This window comes from Pollicipes pollicipes, unplaced genomic scaffold (assembly GCF_011947565.3).
Source record: "Pollicipes pollicipes isolate AB1234 unplaced genomic scaffold, Ppol_2.1 Scaffold_5724;HRSCAF=6776_pilon_pilon_pilon, whole genome shotgun sequence".
NCBI classification, from domain to species: Eukaryota; Metazoa; Arthropoda; class Thecostraca; order Pollicipedomorpha; family Pollicipedidae; genus Pollicipes; species Pollicipes pollicipes.
Genome location: NW_023596746.1, coordinates 22,425,396 through 22,439,040, shown reverse-complemented (window position 1 = coordinate 22,439,040; position 13,645 = coordinate 22,425,396). Strand labels below are relative to the sequence as shown.

The 13,645-nt window shown below is 55.2% G+C and overlaps 1 protein-coding gene across 1 annotated transcript; it reads right to left on the bottom strand.

Annotated features, from left to right (window-relative positions):
- Window positions 1-981: 981 nt before the first annotated feature.
- On the bottom strand, window positions 982-13,152 carry LOC119102820 (histone-lysine N-methyltransferase SETD1A). Its single transcript, XM_037226271.1, has 5 exons — window positions 12,833-13,152; window positions 11,404-12,457; window positions 4,651-4,836; window positions 3,253-3,493; window positions 982-1,586 (listed from the first exon to the last, which is right to left on the bottom strand). The coding sequence occupies exons 1-5, from the start codon at window positions 13,150-13,152 to the stop codon at window positions 1,390-1,392; spliced, it is 1,998 nt and encodes a 665-aa protein (XP_037082166.1). The 3' UTR covers window positions 982-1,389.
- Window positions 13,153-13,645: the final 493 nt, after the last annotated feature.

Sequence of the window (13,645 nt, the reverse complement as noted above, 5' to 3'; positions counted from 1 at the left end):
AGAACTCAGAACTCATAATGCCAAAAAAGCCAGCAGCGCAAGATCTTTCTTGCTTATATTTATACAGATTTGATAATATAACTGATAATGTGATCGTGTTGCTTAATCAGTGCCTTCTGGTGTGTTGAAGGCAGATTGTTACTAGCATAACAGCTATTAATGGGCAGAAACCAGAGACTTAATGTCTTTTGCTCATACCGATCTTGTTAATATTCAATGTGGTCAAAGTACAACACAAAATGCACATAAAATGAGGAATAGCCAAAGCACAAGCAAATATAACGATAACAAAACTACACAAAAATACAGCATCGTTCATAATGGTTCGTGCAAAGGCCAGGCAGGCATAGGGTGCACCTGCCTGTCACGCGCGGTGACGAATGTTATGCATTGGAGAAAAACGTCCGCGGGCCTCTCCAAGTGTCACGCGCTTGCCCCCAACTGAATTATTATTTCGTCAATCGTACTTGTTTCTTCTAGTGCACACGTCAGCAATTGGCAGCGGGCATGTCGACAGGCAGGCACCGGTCTTTTGCTTCGGAAGGATGGATTTGGTCATGACCCTTCGACCCTCTGACCAAACGTGACATTGGTGCCACAGGACCAGGTTCAGATTTCCCGCAACCGCACTCGTAGCGCGTTGTTTAGGTTTCGAGTTAACCGCGCGGATGGCCTGGTGAGGTGCGGAAGTCAGCCGTCGAGTCGCGTGAGATCGGTGTGACGATATCGATGAGAGCGGCCTTTAATGGCGGCCCATTATCGCCTCGCGCAGCTGGCGGCGTGCCATGTGCCCAGGGCGCGCGAGCTACCTTCGGCAGTAGCCACCGTGGATGGGGTGGCGCGCCACGTCCTCCCCGTGCTGGTATCAGCCATGTTATTCGGTGCGCCTCGTGGTGTCGAACGCCTATGCACCAACCAGCGCCCGTGTTTTATTATTTAGATGGTGTCGAGCCTGCGACTGCCTGGCTTGCGGCAGCCTTTCCTCGTTCAGCATGGGACAAGTTTCTGTTCATGAGTTCGTGCCATGCATGATTCATTTCATGCAAATCAGAGAAAATACAATCGTTGACTGAACAATATCTGATACATTTGTATACGCAGCTATTAGAATCCTTCTGGAGTACAATGTGGTGGCATTATCTCTGAGCACTGAGGGCTGATTCGACATGAGGACAACTGATTAACAATAATCGCTCTTCCTTCGTTAACAGGTACGCACTCCGCTCACTAACAAATCAATCCAAACAGCAGTGATAACAGCCAACTATCTCCGCTTACTGCGGCACGCGTCTCTCAAATCGCGTAGCGTCCGCCCCTGGGCACCGGTAGCGTAACGTGACGTAGCGTAGCGCTTCCACAGTTCGGCGCTCATCTGCTGGTCACGCGGCACTAGAACAACATGTCGGCGTTGATGTCGGCGCTCCAGTTTTCCTCGTGCTGGACGGACAGCGGTGTGTCGGGGCTGGTCGGCGGCACCGGGGCCGGGTGCGCCGGCGGCGGCGGCGGACGGGACACGCCCAGCTCGAACGAGACGGCCGCCGACCCCAACCGAGAGGGGATGTATGTGGAGAGGCCGCCTGCACCGTCTGCCAAACGCCGCACCGGGTCAGAGCGGTCACACGCTGACGGTGACCACAGGGCAATCGTGATTACAGTGGCAGCTCTCGCTGCTGGCTACAGCAGGCAGAGCAGTCTGCTGGTCACTGGCTGTCTTAGGTATCACGCCAAGCGCATCTGAATCAGGGCTGATCACAGGGGTCAGACCACGGTGGTCAGGAGTGACGGCAAGAGCAGACACTAGCAAACTGATCAAAGTCCGGTCGATATCCTGCAATATGGTGCGACGCTGTATGAAGCCTTGTCAATGTACGACATGGCGCGGCACCGTCCGGCGACTTCATCCAACGAATCTTGCTCTGTACCTGTCGCGTGCATGCAAATGCACATCTGACACAGTCATTAATGCGAGCATGGGGATGCATTATTCTGTTCTCTGGTTTTATCGATCTCCTCAAAGGCACTCAAAGACAGGAAAAGTAGCCCTATTTGCCGCCAGCGTTTTTGACCGACCGAATGACAAGCACTAGATTCGCATGCAAATTAACTACAAGGGATTACAGCCTGATAGGTATGCAGCTTGCCTCGATGTCTCGATCGCCTGGAGCAGCATTCAGAAATATTTCAACCTGCATGCCACGGCTGGGAGTTGTTCGGCAGCCAAGTCGATGAGGCCTCGCACACATGGCCCTGTTATATGGCTGATACAAGAGTTGGCGTCCCACAAACAGCACGTATATGCTCATGAGCCCTGGGCAACCGAGGAGTGACCAAGGAGGTCAACTCATCCGGGCATGCATGATAGTACATTCTGTAACAAAGCATCGCATGCTTTGTTACAGAATGTACTATCAGCGCCCGTTCAAATATTTTGCCTAGACTCGTCTGCTGCCCATTAGGCTGCTGGGGACGTGAGCTCACCTCGTCGCAGTATGCTATGCCTAGCAAGCATTTCAAAACGCGGACACCTGCGTGCGGTGTAGTATTTTTAGTATCTGGTGCACGGACAGGTTCGGTCCAGGCAAACATCTTGGGCACTTGTCTGATACGGAATGTCTGTTACTGCGTCCTCGCTTGGCAATCGGCTCCTCGACGAGAGCGGCCCCAAACACTTGATTACTGAAGGGGCGATCCGACAGATCATGTAATTTATCCACTTCACGACGAATCTGCACACGTGCACTTGGGCTTCACTGCTGCAGGGTGGGGCTTACTACTGAAGGAAAGCAGGTGCTAAAGGTGCGTTTGCCTCGCCTGGCAGCAGCCTGATAGAGACTGGAAAGCTCCTTTGATGGGGTCCGCGGTAGCCGGGAGGGCCTGCGATACACTTAGAAAGCACAGCCCGAGGAGCTGGCCGGTGACGACACCTGCTCGCGCACGCTCTGTAAGTGTCTGAAAATGGCGGATCAGTCGTGAACGGGGCCCGAGAACCTCGGAGTGGTGGTGGCTGTGACCCTGGTCGTGACAGCTGAGTGACCTTGGCGTGAGCTGTAACTCGCATCATGGACACCTGCGGTGTGACGCGCCATCACACAACACCGGTACAGGACACGCCAGAAGTGGCGGTGTGACCCGATACATGACCTGGTTGCCTGGTTGCCGAGGTATGATCGGGTCGGGCGGTGCCGACTGACAGATTATCCGGCCCCCTGGCGGTGCACAGCATCGGCGGCAGCCACGTGACCCGAGCCTCACCGGGAGCGCTGAGGTCATCCGCATCGCCCGCACCGGACACCAGATGTCTCTCGGGCTGGTGGGCGGGGCCGCCGTTGGAAGTCTGCCCTGGCGGCGGCGGGAGCTCAGCAGGCGGCGGCGGGACCTCGAAGAAGAACGGTGCGGGGACCGGATCGACAGGGGGCGCCTCAGCAGCGAGCAGTGAAGCCTCGGACGGGTACTGGTGCACGGCCGGTCGGCCAGCGCTGAAGGACACGCTCAGCTGGAAGTGCGCGGACGGCACGCGTCAGTCCCCGCGGCAGCCACGGTGGTCCATCACTGGCGCCTCGCACTGGCCTACAGTCTCAGCCATCTGACCGTGGCGGGCTGTTACTGGCGTGTCTAGCAGGCAGAACATGACCGCAAGGTATGTGTGCGATCATGCGTGCGCCACAAGTTTAGGTATGTGTGCGATCATGCGTGCGCCACAAGTTTAGGTATGTGTGCGATCGTGCGTGCGCCACAACTTTAGGCACGTGAGAAGTTTTGCAAAGAACAGACGAATACGAGAATAGATGGGAAAGAACAGACGCCAAGAACGGAATAACGGCAAAGCACTGCAAAGGTAGTAAAAGAAAAAAGCGGGAATGTATCCTGATGAATTCGGGCAGTTGACATTGAAGCTTAGTGCAGTTACCATTTCAGCCCTGAGCAGCCATTCGTATTGCAAATTCCACTCCACTTACTGCCGCCGGGATAAGCCTCCCTCCTTTAAGTTTGATATGATAGGCTGCTGGGATCGTCTGGGATCTTTTGCCTAGAGAAGCTCTGCCGTTGATGACGACCAATCAGGCTTTTGGCGCTGCGCTGCCTTCAGTGTCACGGCTGCTGGGTGCACGGCCGGCGCTCCCGTGACCCATCATCCATGGTGAGAGCTGAGGGCAGCCCCCCCCCCTCTCCACTTGACGGCTGTGCGCAACATGGTCATGGCTGGCCCATCCGGTCATCGGGGCTCGATGGGAGACTTTGTACAGGGATAAGATAGCTTGCAAGGCCTCCTTTCCCAGCACCGTGTGATGCAACGGTGACTCAAACACCCACAGGTCGCAACTTCCTCGTAAGGTTAAGCGCGGCACCACAGCGCCTTTCTTACGGATCTGAACGCCGCCACGGCACCTGTTACATCTGTTGTACGGCGCCGGCCGTTACATCCAATTATAGTGGGAATGTGATCGTGGCGGCAGATATAAACGATTGCCCAGCCCGTTAAGATTGGCTATTGTTGTGGGCTGCGAAGACGATTCGGCGCCTTCAGCCACCCATGCTCGGCACGCCTTCGAGCCGATTCCGCGCGTGAAATGACGGCGGGACTGGTCGGGCGGTCGGGGCTCCCGCGGCATGCACAGATCTCTGGACAGAACTGCCGGCGCTGCGCCTCACCGTCCCGCCGTTGGACCTCTGACGCAGACTGGAGCGCTCGTTGATGATGACGCCGGCGTTGAGGAAGGTGACGAGGCAGGGCGGCGGCGCCTCCCGAGGTCGGCTCAGACTCAGGATCAGGTCGTCGTCGTCGCACGACTCGCCCGGGTCGAAGCCGGGCAGCAGGACGTAGCCGGAGTCGCCTGGCTGAAATGGCCGATCGAGGCTGTGAGGGAAGCGATGCTTCAACGAACGAAGGATGCGGGGAAGCGGAAGATACGGTATGAAACTGCTCCCCCCCCCCCCTCCCCGCCTCACCCTATCGCCCCAAACTGACATCCCTGTTTTTGTGTTGCTTCGTACAAAATAGACACGGAGGCTGATCTCTGCCGGCAAATAGGGTTACTATACAATCAGCCTTGGTGCGAACTGTATATGACGAGCGAATATCCCAGAAGGCTTGTCGTGCGTACGAGCAGAGCGAACAAGCGTCATAAAGAACAAACTAGCATCGCTCCTGTTTTGAAAGATCCCTTAAACTTTGAGCAGCATGGACGCTGAAATGAGACACACAGGTTAGGGCTGGTGGCGGACCCCGTCGCCAACAGACTGTTTAAAACCCGAGCTGAAGTCCTTGGAGAAATTGGCAGTCATGGCCACCATGGACACTCCAGGTCATCTTAGCTCCGAGAACCGCCATCTTACACAGGGGTCAGGGCAACCCTTCGAGATGGCGCAGGATGCATATCAAGGGAGATGTTTTCCTTCAAAGGCACACATTGATAGAATTATTTAAATATGTTTAATATCCTGGCGTGTTCACTGCTAACCACAAGCACTGCTGAAGATCTCTAATATTGCCATACTGTACTCCGACATTGGCTTAAACGTCCTTTTCATTCGCACCTTCTGGTGCATCGAAAACGGGATATTATAAACAAAAACGCAAAACATTCAAGTGTAGACTGACAAACACTGACGCGCGGGTGACATTTGTGTTAATGACGATGCAGTGCTGTGTACTTGGGGATATAGCTCAGCTCTGATTCAATTCACCCAATCCACTAAACCTTTGGGAACAGTTCGCTACCAGTAATTTGCGTAATCAGGCATGTAATTTTCGCCGCACGTAATGTGAACGTGATGTGTATAACGTGATGTACGTAGTCAGAAATGTAATTTACTGAGATTGTCCGGAAGCATCGTTTGAGTTGAAGGGTTGTGTTGTCCGAGTTGATGTGTGAAGTGTTACGTATTTGAAAAGCTTCAAGAAAACTGTACTTGCCACCAGGACAAAGGTTGCATCTCCCTTATTTCGCCGCTGTCACTCGCCAGCGCTGCTGCAATATTTCTGTCTCGTCACACTCTGTAGTGACTACAAAACCCGCACCCTGTGAAGCACCGGATGCGCTGTTTCGCCGTAGAAGCGGGATTCGCTCTACAGTAGCTGCACGTCATCAGTTCTTTCATCGCAACCTTCGTAAATTATTCATCGTTCATTACGTTTGGTTTCTCCAGCGTTTCAGAATGCAAGGGGTTCGAACAGGAGCGTCACTTTATTTACTTTCGTGGGGGACTGATCCCCCCCCCCTCCATCCAACCCCGATGCTGATCTGACCCCCCCCCCCTCGGCCAATGCTCCTCTGAGCCCTTAAAGCGACTTTGTACCAAATTAATTTGTCGTAATTTGCATCACGACAAATAACTGGGTGCAGTCAATGGCAATGAATGCAAATACAGTTAATGAACTGGTACATTCACTGCTGTAAATTTCGCCACGACTCTTGCTTCAGCTTCGACGACAGCGCGTTGTATTTGGCGCCGTTTTTCGAAATAGTGATATTCCCGGCTTGCCCGTGATTACTGGCGAAAACCCCGTCGCACAAATTCGTGTTGACCACATTAATTGCTGACGGAAAGTTGATCGACGCATTAAATTTGATTCGCGCATCTACCCCCTCTGGCTGCCGGGATACGGTAGAAAACGTGAAAACGGTAAACAATGGGCAAATTCATTTTGACCGCTGCTGAGCACGTGACATATGCCACGCGCGACCGCACATCTGGCGCCACACAATGCCCCATTGAATTGTCTACCAAGTCATGCGAACTTCTTGTCGCTCCAATCTGTGGCTACCGGGATGTGGCCGCGGTTTGGAGCAGCTGCTCGTTGGCTTTGTTGAGGGTCGCATTTGCAGGCGCGCACCTTTAAACAATAGTCATTGTCGAAATGCACAGCGCAAACGGCTGCACCAACGACGGTGCCGTTTACACATTCCACGTGTACAAGCTTTGTGATATTCAATTATTGTTTTTTGTGATGTTTCAATTTTACAAATAGGATATCACGAAGTACATATCATTATTAAGTAAAGTATAAGTATATTATTAAGTAAAGTATATTATGCCGCATATTTTCTTTAAACGGCACAATTTCACGCTGATTCCACAACGGTGACGGCCGTAGCGCGTGCGAAAAGGAAAGCATGTTCGCAGGTTCTGTCACGATAAATCTAACGTGAATGGGGGGGGGGGGGGGGGGGCGGAGCAAAATCTGAGGAGTGAAAAACGTCTGAAGAACACAACAGCTCGAGCTGGAATGAACTGAATGGCCCGTTTTCGGAATGATCTCGAGCTGCAAGGCGATTTGCAAGGAAACTGATGGAGAACCGATGTAACCGCGTACCGTAAATATTTGTAAAGGAGCTGCCAGTGCTGTGCTTCAAAACGCACGGCAGTAGAAAACTGCAGTTTGCGTTAGCCACAATCCTGATTGTACAGGTTCCTTTTTTGACGTGGTGAACTACACACAAATGAATTTAAGAGACTTGGCTGCGATTACGTGTTGGTTGAGACCGAATGGCGCTTAACTTTGCAGTGTTGGTGCAGCTGCCACAGCGATTTTGCGGAGACAATGTCGCAGAATACAGATGATGTTCGGCAGGCTCTGCCCTATTTGCCTGCCTGCATACTACTTTCTGCGAGTACTTTTGTATATCTGTTTGTTCTATTTTGCGTGGCGTCGTGCCCGGGCTAAACGCCTGGTTGCTGAATGGTAATATTTGAACAGGACGCGCGGGCGTACAGGGCGGTTGTCCACAGGTAGCTGGCGAGCTGCTGTGGTGCGCCGTTCGGACGTAGCGCGTGCCAGAACGGCCGTTTTAGACCCATTAGTTTTGCAAGGGCGGCCTGAAATGAGACCCATAACAAAGTCGATGGGCAACCGTTCCAAACCGTGTCCACATCTCGGTAACCAGGAGCCGGAGCGACAAGAAGTTGACACACATCGGCAACGGTGGCACGGGAAACCGCTTGGTGCCAGACTGCGGTCGCATGTGTCGCGTGACACTTGCGCAGAAGCAGTGAATGAGGATTTGCATGGTTTCACAGTTTTGCCATTGGCAACCAGGAGCCGGAGCGACAATCAATTGACACGGCTCCCTATACAATTGAACGGTAAATCGCTTGGCGTCAAATGTGCGGTCGCAGTGTCACGTGTAACGTGCACTGAGCTAGGAAAGGAGGATTCTCTGCTTTTACGGGTTGTCATGTTTTATACAATATTCCGGCAGGCGAATCGGTTGGAGGCGCGAATCCAATTTCAAAACAATAATCAGCGTACCTGCAATTCATGTTCGTTCTTCAATTCATTCAAGTCTGCAATTCATGTGAACAGCACGAGCTTGAGCGACGCACAAACTCGTGCTGTTCACATGGGTCGCACCTGCGGCTGTAATCGTTGGGCAACTCGGGAATGTCGGCATTTCAGTATTCAGCGCCAAATATCCCACGCGGTCGTGGAAACTGTACCTAGAGTCCTGCCGGAGCTTACATCACTGCATGCGCCAACTCATTGTCTGTATTTGCCACCACTTATTCGCCACCCCTTGGTCTGTCCCGTCGAAACAGGAACTTTACTTAAAGAATCGCAATTCATTATGTTGGCGTTGACAAGATACTTGGACGTCCATTGCCCAATCAATGGACGTGAGCTTGATCTAGTCCGTTCCGCTTCCGTGCTGGGTAAGGATGGCTCGTACTTCGACAGCCCTTCGAATCCGCGCCCGAGTCAGGACAATTTCGCAAGATATTACGGCGCTACATTGCGTCTGCATGGGCGTCGAAGGACCTATGCGTTTCTCAGTGCACCCGTCCTCAGTCTACGCAGGGATGGGCGACATTTTAAGCTACGTGGGGGCATAAACCGTCCTTCCATTGCCGATGCACCAGATGGCGATTGCAGACTGTATTTACAGAATTATAGCAGCATTACCGGCTGACACTGGCAGGTGCGATAACCTGAGATAAAGCGACACACAGGCGTCATCTACGTGCACCTAGACTAGCCAGGTCATTCATTGCCTGCCGATAAACCACCGCCTGTCACATGTCTTCGAACCAGCCTGTCGTGACGGTGCGTGCGATATCAGCCACGGAAGATCATCCGTTACATCCAACATTTGACATGTTTTATCGTATCCATGTGACACAGAGTCGGGCACTCCTGGCGGAGGCCCGGAGCCTTACAGGCAATGACGATTGGGCGTTGGAAGAGGAAGGCATGGCGTCGAACAGCGACGCCAACTGACCAGTTCTGCTGATGGCCATCTCTGTAGTTGCTACTTTTGTTAAAGGCTTAGAATATGTACAGGGTTATTCCTGTTTTTATGCGCTAAACTTCAGGGTCCGTAAAGACATCGGCGAGTTCATGCACGTGAAATAAGGCGATCTACACCAGTGCCCCATTCTCGTCATTTCCCATTTTAAAACAGTGCACATCAGGAAACTTTTACTGTACTGTAGAGAGTTCATTTCGGGCCGCAAGTCAAAATCCAAGCAAAGTTTCGCCGAGCACCAGCGTATTCACTTGCGAAGAGAGCCTCGGTGACGATCACGACCCCAAATTTATCGCCCCTGCAATTTGCTTATGTGGCCGGCTACAGCCCCAACCCAGACCAAGAGGTAGTATAGGATATTGGGGAAATGTGGGGCGATAAGTTTGCAAACGTCAGGCATGAGGTGGTGACGAATTTTTCACCAACAGAAAGCAATGGAGGTACACTTTTTAACACCATGGGATATGTGTATCTGTCAGAAAGGGTACTTTCAGCGATGACCCGCGGCATTCTAGCGAAAGGCAAGGGACTTATTTTTTGTCCAGTAATGTCAAGGTGAAAGGCTGCAGTCTTCTTGAGATATTTTGGATACACCGATAGATATTTGGATATTAAAATATGTGTGTGGATATACCAATGTGCATGGATGTACTAAAAAACGCGGATGTACTAATATATGTGTGAATGTACCCGTGTATACATCGATATATATGGATAAACCAATGCGCACGTGAATATACCAGTACATGTGTGGATATGCGTGTGAATACACCGGTATATGTGGAGATAATAGCATAGTGGACATACCAACTGGCCAGCGTCTCAGTCTGCCAGCTGACCAGTGTGACAGTCTGTCAGCAGACCAGTGTGACAGTCTGTCAGCAGACCAGACCAGTGTGACAGTCTGTCAGCAGATCAGTGTGACAGTCTGTCAGCAGATCAGTGTGACAGTCTGTCAGCAGACCAGACCAGGCCGTCGCCGCGGCAGCACCGCCCTCGAGACCCGTGACGCGTCATCGTCAGTCATCACGGCAGAACGACATGCCGCATGTCCACTGAGTACCGCGGCCTTATCTCCCGGCCACCACTGCCTGACACACTGCGACACGTACCCAGGCTTCGGCAGCGGCTGTGAGGCGCCGGAGACGTACCGACCGGCGGGACAGAGGCGGCCAGGACAGGACGAGCCGTCCAGGTCACACCGGTGCACCTGACAGCGGACCACGTGACCCTCCAGCCCGGCGCGCCCGGCTCAGGTAGCCTGGCACGGGGTGCTGGCCGCGGATGAGCACCAGCACCGAACCCGCCGAGGGACGGGCTCAGCACGCGTCGCCGCACGCGCCTACCGTTAGTGACGTCACCGGGGCGACGTCACGACTCTCGGTAACGGGAGCGGTCTGCGCGCGCCGCCGCCGCCAGAGAGCCGCTGCCACGGTTGAACGGGTGTCACGGCACGGAACGGCCGGTTTATGCCGCGCGACGCTCGGCTACGGTAAATAGCGCTCCCGGTTTTTGTGAGAGGTGGTTTCAGCACCACACAAGTGCGCTGTGGTGGCGAATCGCCGATCATGCGGTGGGTGACGTCATGGAACCGCTTGGTCCGTGCATGCGGTCATATTTCTAACTGCAGCGTTCGTAAACCCGCATCGTCATCATCATCTTGTGGTTAGTGTTGGTCTCAGGCGATAGCTGATCTCTTAGATTTAATTATCCCGTCATTTGCATTTCATTTCGTGGACGGAAAGATGGGACAGACACAAGGAACATGTACGGGCAAATCGGCCCCGTATCATGGCTAAACATCTAGACCTGATGCAGTGTAGGCTACTTTGACAGATAGGCTTGACGAGGATGCTTAGCTGCATGAATGAAGCACAGGCCATCAGACTCGATTAATACACACATATGACTCCAAATAAAGCACACAGAGATAGCTCACATAGGCTGACCCATCCTTGAGTATGCCAACCTTTCACAAAAGCCGATTGGTGCTCGCCTGCGGCGCGCCCCGCTAAAACGGCTATGCCTGACAGCGTATGTTACTAAGCTGACGCGTGGACTGGCAGCTACAAGTGCCTCAACATCCTTGGTTTGTGTTTACTCCAAGTCCTGCGAAACATCCGCGCGACCCTGCCCAGAGCGTATTCCATTGTCTCACCTTGGGGTTGGCCCTGCGGTGGATGTCCATGCCGTCATTCTCGACGTGGTCGGGCACGTCGCTGCGCTCGGTGAAGTCATAGATGGTGGATTTCGTGGCCCGCTGGTGCCACCTGAGCGGGACGGGGGCCGGCTCAGACGAGAGCGACGGCTCCGCAGTGGGCGCCTGACCTGCGACCGACCTCTCCTGCGCGGGCTCTGATCCCACGCCAGACGTCTGCGAGGCCCCGACTGTTTGAGCGGGCTGAGGCTGCGCCGTCAGCGATGGGCCGCGAGGCTGCGTTGCTGCTGAGAGTCGCTTGTTAGCCGCCTGGGCTGAGTCTGTCCCTGAGTTCACGGACTGCTTGGATATTCGACTGGGTGGCTGCACGCGGTTGGCGTTTTTCAAGCCCGCTAGTCCCGAGGAGTGCACCAAGGGTATGCCACTTTTGTTGTTTGACAATACCGCGGTCGCTTTGTCTTTCTTGGGGGCTCTGTTGCCTTCTAGCAGTACTTTTGGTATATTGTTTGTTCGTAAAGGCCGCACATTCACCACGATCCCATCATTTGTGCTACTCTTGGCCTGGTTCAACGCATTCTTTCGCTTGTCCCGCTCCTCTTGGGGCTCCGGCTTTAGTGTTGGCTTAATAACCCCAACCTGCTTGTTTTGCAGGAACGGTAACGTGCCATTTGTACCACGGGTAACCTCTGAGGACCACGTGCCATTGTCTTTACCAGACGCATGCGAGATATTTGAATTAGATGTCACGGCCGGGTCCGTCGCTGTGGTTTCCCACGAATATTCAGTCTCGTTTGAGGGGATCCCATTAGCAGGGGAATTCACGGTTAGTCCGCCACCAGGCCATCCGCCCTCCTCGAGACCGTTCTTACCGCTGCGCTCCGGCCCGGCGTTGGCTGCACCACCGGTGGCCGGCTCCTGGGCGCCGCTGGCCCCTTCACCCTCCGCAGTCGGCAGCACACGCGACAAATGGGCGGCGGCAGCCGGACCGTCGCCGCCTTCCGCCGTCGGACCAGCGACTGGCTCCCGCCGGCCTGGCTCAGGCCCGACGGCTGGTCTAGCGGCGGCCACGCGCTGTCGCGGCCTCGGAGCCGGCGGCGGTGTCGCGCCGGCCGAGGGCGAGCGACGCTGGGCACGGGGCGGCGCCTTCCCCGCCGCAGCACGGACCGGCGGCGGACGCGCCAGGCCCGCCCGGCGCGGCGCCGCCTCGAACAGCTTCCGAGCGGTGCTGACCGTGTCGGCGGCTGGCAGCCAGTCCTCGCGCTGCGGCCGTACCGCCGGCTTCACCACCACCGCCTTCATTGTCGCGTGGTCGGCTCGCACTGCGCCTACGCCGGCTATCTGGCGACGAGCATCCACGCCGCTATCGCGCCAGCCACGCTGATCGACGTCGGCCGCGGACCCGCGGGCTGATATCAAATCGTCGACGGACTTTGCCTTTCTTATCGACTCGCCCCAGGCTGGCGGCACGTTCAGCACGCTCCGGACGGCCAGCACGTAGCTGTCCTGGACTGCACCGCGCTCGAAGGCGCCCTCCTCCTTCAGGATGTCCTTAAGGCTGACTGCGCGAGGCAGCGCACCTCGGCCGACGCCTTCCTTTCCCCGCGCCATCGAGAGGTAGCGAGTCTTTAGCCGGGACACGATGCCCGGCCCGTACTGCAGCTCCTCGCCGCTGGAGTCGGAGTCGTCGGAGCACCCGCCCTCGACCGGCTGGTCCGGGCCAGCTGGGGTTGCCGCGGCGCCGCAGCCCATGCTCTCAGCCGCGGGGCCGTGCTTGGCGGCGCTCGCGGGGCGGGCCCGCGCACTCGGCGCCGTCGGGATGCCAACGATCTCCCCGTAGGCGTCGATGTACCGACTGGGGGGCCGGCGGCGGCCGCGCGCCGCGCCGCCCGCGCCGGCACTGGCCGGGGTTCTCCCGACGGCTGGCCGACCGTCGCGCGCCGGCGCCAGCGCCGGCGGACGGCTGGCAGTGGACACCGCCGGCTGGCTGGTCATGACCTGAGACGCCGCGGGCGGTCGGGCTGTCAGCCCGGGTACTGCGCGGACGCCCCGCCGCCGCAGCAGATCCTGCCTCCAAGCTGGCTGTGGGATGAGCGTTGTCATGATGAGGCCGCTGTGCCTGACTAAGGCTGTTGAAAGTACGAGCTAAGGGTGATTTGTGGCTGGAGCTGCTCTTCCTGGACAGGTCAACCTTGTTCGATGAGCCAGAGGGCTGCGATCTCACGAAGATAACGCGCCTGCGAGC